Raw genomic sequence first — 8,330 nt, 5'->3', positions numbered from 1 at the left:
GAAAAAGGGTGTGCATAAATGTATAATGGCTGATATCCCTCTAGCTACTCAGGAATAAGAACCATATATGAAAGCTATGCTAAGCAAGACCTGAGTAAGCTCAGGGGTCCCATCCTCATTTAAATTCTTTTTGGTTCCATTTGTTGACAAATTTGAAGCTCTACACCTTGCATGAAAAAGGGCATCAAGTGGCAGAAGAGGGGCTTCAGCTGTGGGGTTGTATAGAAATGAATAACAGACTTACCCCATTCTTTGGATAGGCGATCCATCCAAGATCTCCCATTACTGACCTTGAGTCCAGTAAATTCACTGGAAGAAATAAAGGAAATGATATTTTACTGAATGTGAATGGGTGTGGGGAGGATGTCAAATAATCACTGTTGTCACAAGCGAAAAATAACCAAAATGTCAGACTGTGTGTACCTGCAATAAACCAAATCTGTCAGGCTTGATAAGCCACGTAAGGGAACTTCTAGGGTGGGGCTGTGGTTTTGTCTACTTTCTTTCCTCTTGTAAGGAAACCATGGTCATCATCCTCTCCATCTTATCCTCACAACAATCCTGTGAAGTGGGTTAGGCTGAGAGTCAGCAACTGACCCAAAGTCACCCAGGCAGCTTCATGGCCAACTTGGGACTAGAACCCAGATCTTTCAAGTTGCAGTTCAATACTCAGTGGTTCGTTTTGCCTTGGTATTCTAAATAATCAGTTCTGAACAAGCTAAAACTTGAGCCAAATCAGGGAGGGTATAAATTACGTACTTCAGGTCGTTGGCATTGGATTATGTGCGTATATATGATGTAAACAGAACAAGCAATGCACACAGACTGGGGCAGGAACCAGAATCACTGGCTAATAATGGTGTGCACAGAAAATGGTCACTTAGCTTCACACCACTTTGGACAAGCCACACTTCACTTGAGATCCAAGGCAGATCTATTTTACAAAGCTTCATATGGGGCCTAAGTAGTGATCCTTTTTAATTATTTTATTTTATTTTATTTACAAAAACTACATAACAAAATTATACAAATAACATATAATACATCGACTAAAAATGATACATAGCATAGGCTAAAAATATACGTAACATCCTAAACTAAAACTATATATAACACAGTGTTCCCATGACCCTTGGAAGCAAAACTTACAAAAGATGACCGATATACCCCATGTCTCTCCAAAAATTCAGCAAATCTTTTGCTGGATATTTCCCTTTATCTTTCTCTAATACATATAGTAAAAAAAAAACACACCAAAACCCACCATTCCATATACTTGTAAAATCATTTATTTTCCCTCTCCTAATTTTCAAATCACATGTTAATTTATCATTAATGGCTAAGTTCCACATTTCATTGTACCAGCCAGCAATGTTGATTAAATCTATACCTTTCCAGTTTTTAGCCATTAGTAATCTGGCAGCAGTAACCATAATGATAATCAATTCTTTACTCTGATTGACATACTCTTTGTAATTCTGTTATTCCATAGTTTCAACCAGTTTACTTGACTGATATCTTTACTCATATCATCTTGCCAACTTTCCAAAAGTATATATCGCCCATACTGCCCTTCTATTAGCATTTTATATATTAGACGTGTAATTCCTTTCCTATTACTATCTTCCTTCTCTGTGCTCTCTACCAGTTATTCAAATTTAGTTAACTTTCTTATTTCACCAAGTGTTTTCCTCGTTTCCATCACCCAGTTTTGTAACTGAATCATCTTCCAAACCCTTCATATTTGACCCATTTTCTCTTTATTATCCAAAAATTTTAACCAGTCCTTCAGTCTAAATATGTTCTGTTCTCTTAATATTCTTAGTAACTCACCTTTCAAATTCCCGGGAAAAATTACCAGGCTTAAAATCTTCCTACTATATCTTCAAAATTCCAACATATTCTTTAGAAATTGATTTTCTATTTTCTTTAAATCTAGAATATTATCCTCCCTAAACAATTTTTTTTCAACACGATTTCTATCCTTTTTGAATTCAACATCACCCCAAAGTAACTCTTTATAGATCATTATATTGAAAATATATCTTATCTGATTTGCTAAATAATATGTTTTGATATTTGGTAAGTCTAATCCTCCTTCTTTTTGGGGTTTATACCATAATCTTAATTCTAGTTTTTCCCCCCATTACAAAAAGAATTAATCATATTCTGCCAACTTTTTAAATAAGAATCTACAATCTTAATGGGTAGCATCCAAAAAAGAAAATTAATTTTAGGAATAATCTTCATTTTGCATACCACAATTCTATCAAACCAAGATAGTTTGACCTTATCAAACGCCTTAATATATTCCTCTATTTGTTTTTTAAGATAATCCATATTCAATTTCATCATTTTGTGTGTATCCCATGTAATATAAATTCCCAAATATTTTATTGTATCCCTCCTTTCCCCTTCAAATAAGTCTTTTCAGTTTGGCCTTATCTTCTCTGCTATAGTTAACATAATTTCAGATTTGTCCCAATTAACTTTTAGTCCAGTTATCTCCTCAAATTCTTGTAAATGCAGCTTAAGTCTATAACTTTTACAGGGTCTTTTAACGTCAATAGGGTATAATCAGCAAATAAGTTTACCTTAACTTCCTCTTTAAATCCAATTCCTTTCAACTCCGCATCTTTCCTGATTACAATAACTAATAATTCAATTATCATTACAAATAAAATGGGAGACAAGGGGCATCCTTGAGGTGTTCCCTGGCCTAGAGATATTATACCTGTGATTCCATCATTTACCAGAACTCTTGTGGTGTTATCTTTATATAACTGATTTATACAATGTTTAAACATAACTCCAAATCCTGTATTATCTATCACAATTTTTAATGTATCCCATTCCACTGAATCAAACACCTTAAAAATGTCTAATGATAAAATCCCGGGCTTTAAACTATTTTTCTTAGCTAGATGTATAATACTGAGAACTCTTCTCAAGACATATGCCATCTGTCTATCTTTCAGGAAACCATTTTGACCTTTCTTAATATATTCTCCAATAAAGGTGTACAATCTATTAGATAGGATTGCAGAAAAAAAATGCATCTTGATTTATCAGGGAGATTGGTCTAGAAGAGCGCATATTTACCGCATCTTTTCCAGGCTTCAGTATTAAAACAGTCAGAGATTCCTTCCATGATGGGGGGATCTCCTCACCTTCCAAAATTTTATTCATCAAAATTTTCAATGTGGGTATCATTAATTTGTGGAAAAAAACTTATAAAATTCAGGGCCTAGCCCATCTACTGCAGGGGTTTTACCAATTTTCAATTTATTACCGCTTCAATTTCATCATCAGTACTTTCCCTTTCCATTTCTTTTTTGTCTTGTATATCAAGCTTCTTTTCCAGGTTATTTTTCACATATTCTATAACCTTATTTGTATCCACCGTATTTGTGGCTGTATACAATTTTTTATAACATTCTTGAAATGCTTTTAATTTCTCCTTCATCTTACTACATCTTATTCCTTCTCCATTCTCTATCACTCCAACATTACCTTTCCTTTTATCTGTGAGGCTCATGCTAATAATTTAGAATTTCTATTTCCATATTCAAAAAAATGTCTTTTCAAATATATTAAGTTTCTCTGCACCTTTTCCATATGTATACCGTCTAAATTTTTTTGGGAGGGGGGCTGGATTTCTTTTCTAATTAAATCATATCTAGTTGCAATAAAATATTTTTCTAATTAATTTAAGTTATTTTCTAATTCATTTATCCTCTTAGATTGTTGCATCCTTACCTCATATCCAGCTTTAATTGTTAGGCCCCTTGATGACCCTTCATTCTGTCCCATATCATACTAAATTTCCCCTCTCCCTGTTCATTTATTTTCCAAATCTCCTCTATGTCTCTCCACATCTTATCCATAACCTTATTATATCTTGAAGTATTAGTAACTAATCTTCATCTTTTGGCTTCTGTATAATCTGCTTTAAAGTCCAATTCCATTTGCACTCTAGCATGACCTGAAATCTGAATTACCCCCATTTCTACATAGTTGACTTTCGTTATTACATCATTACTTGTCTATATCTAATCTTCTTATTATATTATTAAACATTATATTAATTTTAATTAATTAAATTAATTAATAGAATTATATTCATTTCTGCACCAGGTTAAAACTTTTTTTATTTAACTCTTATTTTAAAAACTAATTTAAATTTTAATGTTCAACAGTCACTTTTATTTAACTTATTTAATTTGTATTTTTGGTTGTTATTTATTGCTGTTTTATTGTGGTTGTTTTAATTATTGTAAGCTGTCCTGAGATGCCATGCATAAGGAATGGCATACCAATGTTTTAAATAAATAAATAATCTATTCTTGAATAGGATTTATGTGCTTCTGAATAAAAAGAGTACCTTCTTTCATTCCCCTTTAGCTCTCTACAGACATCTTTCAAATCTGTTCTATTTATTATCTCGTATAGTTTAGTATATCTATTTTGTTCTTCATTTTGTTTCCAAGAAGATTTATCATTCACTTTATCCATTACCATATTACAATCCCCTCCCAAAATCACAAATGCTTTCCTTGTTTCCTCCAATATCACTAAAACCTTCTGCATAAATTGTTCTTGGTTGACATTTGGTGCATAGATATTCCCTAAAGTACAAGTTTCTCCTTTCATTTGCCCCTGAACTATATCTTCCTTTTTGATCTTTAACTACCTTCTCAACTTTAAATTCACATCTCTTAGATATTATAATAGCTACACCTCTAGATTTAGAAGTTCCAAAACATTTTTCATAAACATCTATCCAATTCTCTTTAATTTCATTTAACCCATCCCTTTTTTGATGAGTTTCCTGTAAAAACACCACATCTTTTGTACTCTCATTCAATACATTCTGTATTTTACACCTTTTTAAATTTGTCTCTAGGCCTTTCACATTCCACGTTAGTATATTAATCTGTTTAACCACTTCGATTTTCCCAACTCTGTAGCTTCAATCCCGAGTATTGTGATCCACATTTAACATTACGAATACATATAACATAGAAAACATAAATCAAACAAACCCACAACCCCTATACATAGACAAACTTTCTTCCCCCTTGAATTACCACCATTCCCCTACACTGTAGGACCCACAGCCTTCCTGCCCTTAGGCACAAGGGGAAGGGGAGAAAGAGCATAACCCCCCCCTCCAAAGGGGAAAAGATAGACCACTCACCTCTTCCCTGTCTTGTATAATTACCTAATTTACAAACTTTATTATAAATTTATATATAACCCTTTATTTACAATATCCTACTCTATTGGGATTAGCCCTTAAATTCTATATACGAGTATAGTCACTAAAGACAAACTTCCATATTAAACCTTACTGCATCTTATACCAATTTGCTATGGGATTTCAGTATTTTAAATATTTCTTACTGTCCACTACTATATTACCCACACCTTCCCATCTACTTTACCTCATATATTAAACCTCAATTTAGTTCTAGTGCATCTAAATTCCTTTGCACAAAAGGGATCCTACTTAGCTTAAACCCTGAATGTGTAACAATGAATATTTTTTACCCTTTACAACACTTAAATCTGAAGCAAATATAGTACAATCTTCTCCTCCTGGTCCATACAAGCTCCACCTAGATCCTACCATTGGGAGTCAACCATCATTTCTAATTAACCATTCTATATTGTTTTACCCAAACAACCCAAAGGACCACCTTCACATCAGTTCATCATTATTTCCTCCCCCTTCTTTTTCTTGGCAGTTTAGGGCTCTCCTGTTTTGATCCAGTCCCTGTAGTATTTTCCTCTCCTATTGGCAGTTGCTCCAGTGACCTGGAATCCTCCCTCTCTGATGTCATCGACTGAGGCTCACCTACTTGTGTCAACAGTTTGTCCATCTGGTTGTCATATTCCCGAGGTGATAAAAAACCATAACCTCTCAACCATGTTAAAACGCCTTCTGGAGAATCTTTTCAATAATACTTCCAATTATGTTGAATTCACGCAAAAACAGGATACCCCCAGCTGCAATTAATAGATTTTTCTCTCAACAATGCCAGCACACTTTTCATTTTCCTTCTAAATTGTAACAATTCAAAACAGAAGTCATTATAAACCTGGACTGGCACACCCCCAATAGATAAAGCCTTCAGATTTTGTCTTTTTTTAAAAAAATAAACTTTTCCTTTTTTTGATAGTTCACAAACCTCACTAAAACATCTCTAGGGGCGTCACCAGGTCTCTTTAGTCCCACTCTATGAACTCTTTCAAGGTCCCACTCAGAAAATGGAAGTTCTTTACAGATGTCATCCAGCTTTGAATCTTTTGTAAAAGTTGTGCCTCTCCAGGTGCTTCCAGCAAATTCTTAATTCTAATGTTGGCTCTTCTTTGAGAACCCTGTAATTGAATTACTCGTTTTTGAAGTTCCTTGGACATAGTCTCCTGGTGAAAGATCCTCATAGAATTTGTATTAATCTGGCATTCCAGGACTCTCAACTCTTGAAAGTCTGTTCTAAGTGCTCCCATCTCCTCCAAGAGCTCCTTCTTCAACACATCATTTAATAACTGTATTGTTGAAATTATCACTGTTTTCATTTCTAACAAGTCCGAATTATTAACTTCATCCTGTCAACTATCAGCCATGTTTTAACCACTGATCAGATCAAGAAAGCAAGAAGAGAAAAGCCAAAACTTTGCAAAGAGGTGGGAATGCACTTTATCCACTAGGTGGAATTCTACTTCAAGAAGAGTCATTCCAAAAAGAAGGGGGTTATTGTAGAAAATGCCATTTTTATCTACTTCAGATAACTAGGATCTTTTCATTTTTTCCAATAAAGTTCATATATAACCTATTAATACCAGGCCTGTAACTAATGTATAATAAGGTAAAAGTAAATGTTTCCCCTTGACGTTATGTCCAGTCATGCCTGACTCTAGGGGGCGGTGCTCATCTCTGTTTCCTAGCCGAGGGAGCCAGCGTTTGTCCACAGACAGTCTCCGTGGTCATGTGGCCAGCATGACTAAACACCGAAGTGCACAGAACGCTGTTACCTGCCCACCGAAGTCGTAACTTTTTATCTACTTTCATTTGCATGCTCTCGAACTGCAAGGTTGGCAGGAGCTGGGATGGAGCAACGGGAACTCACCCCATTGTGCAGATTCGAACCGGTGACCTTTCGATCTACCAGCCTAGCAGCACAGTGGTTTAAACCACTGCACCACCTGCAGTCCCTAATGTATAATAGAGAAATAGAAAAAAAATCCACTTATGCCCAATGCCTTCTTAAGTAATATAGGTAGAGTAATTAGAAATTAGATGGATGAACTTGTCACTTTCCAAGGAAAAAAAATAATCCATTTGAGTATGTTCACACAGTATTAGGCTTAAGTATCTTTTTTAGTCCTGTGCCATGGTCTTCTCATTCTCCTGCAATTTGTTGTCAGTGTGATCATTCCTATGTAATGCCTCCTTTCCTGTAGTGGACTTGATTCTGTTTCTGTTACAAACAGGACTGCCACCAATGTTACCAAAGGGTAATCCACCTTAAATCAATGGTTTGGGCAGGCAATTTGTGGACCTCCTGGTGTTGTGTTTTATCATTTCATCATGACTAACTACTGCCTATGCTGCCTAAAGCTGATGAGAATTGTAGGCCAAAACATCCAGACAGTCATAAGTTGCCCACCCTTGGTTTTGGAAGCAATGGCTCCAAACCAACTCTGAAAAATCCCATGTTTTCAGTCCATCTGGGACTGACAGCACTGCAAACTCCAGTTCCAAGAAGAATCTGTTTGCACAGCAATTTCAAGCTCAGTATGTTGCATTGTCCAACCTAAATGAGATCCAGAGATCCAGGAGAGTGCTTCAGAAAGAAAAAGGGCCCATCATGCCTTTTAAGATTCCAGCTACTTCCTAGGCAGTTGCAGGAGCAGCCATGCTTAGCCGACTGTGCTTTCTCCTCCAGACAGAATGGCAGGCCTGCCTGTGGTTAAATCCACTGCAGTTTGCCCTGTCAAGCTATACAACCAATTAACAGACAGTATTACATTAAAGAGCAATCAACTATTTCAAAGCTTACAACATTTTTCTTGCACTACCTAAAATCTGTCATCCAAATAGAGAGTGTAATTAAAAGATAAATCTACTCACACTTAAACAATCTGAGGAAAATTATAGCCACTTCCTCTCTTTACTTATGGTTAAATCAGAGAGGTTTTTTATATTTTAAGGAAAAAAGTCTATGCTAAACTAACACAGAGTCAGCTACTGTTAGGAATGGAAAGGGATTACTTGCACAGTATTGCATTTCTTTCTGCTGCATCTAGCAATCTTATTCATTTTT

The 8,330-nt window shown here is 35.3% G+C and overlaps 1 protein-coding gene across 1 annotated transcript in view; it reads right to left on the bottom strand.

The window, feature by feature from the left end:
* EPHA5 (EPH receptor A5) overlaps window positions 1-3,538 on the bottom strand; it is a 262,453-nt gene extending 258,915 nt beyond the window's left edge. Inside the window, exons 1-3 of the mRNA XM_044447269.1 lie at window positions 3,293-3,538; window positions 1,391-1,478; window positions 245-309 (exon numbers count right to left, since the gene is read on the bottom strand). Of these exons, the coding sequence (XP_044303204.1) occupies window positions 245-309; window positions 1,391-1,478; window positions 3,293-3,538 (399 nt within the window). The remainder of the gene's footprint in view (window positions 1-244; window positions 310-1,390; window positions 1,479-3,292) is intronic.
* Window positions 3,539-8,330: the final 4,792 nt, after the last annotated feature.

Source organism: Varanus komodoensis, unplaced genomic scaffold (assembly GCF_004798865.1).
Source record: "Varanus komodoensis strain SLA01 unplaced genomic scaffold, ASM479886v1 scaffold51, whole genome shotgun sequence".
Lineage (NCBI taxonomy): Eukaryota > Metazoa > Chordata > Lepidosauria > Squamata > Varanidae > Varanus > Varanus komodoensis.
This window is presented reverse-complemented; position numbering and strand designations above follow the sequence as displayed.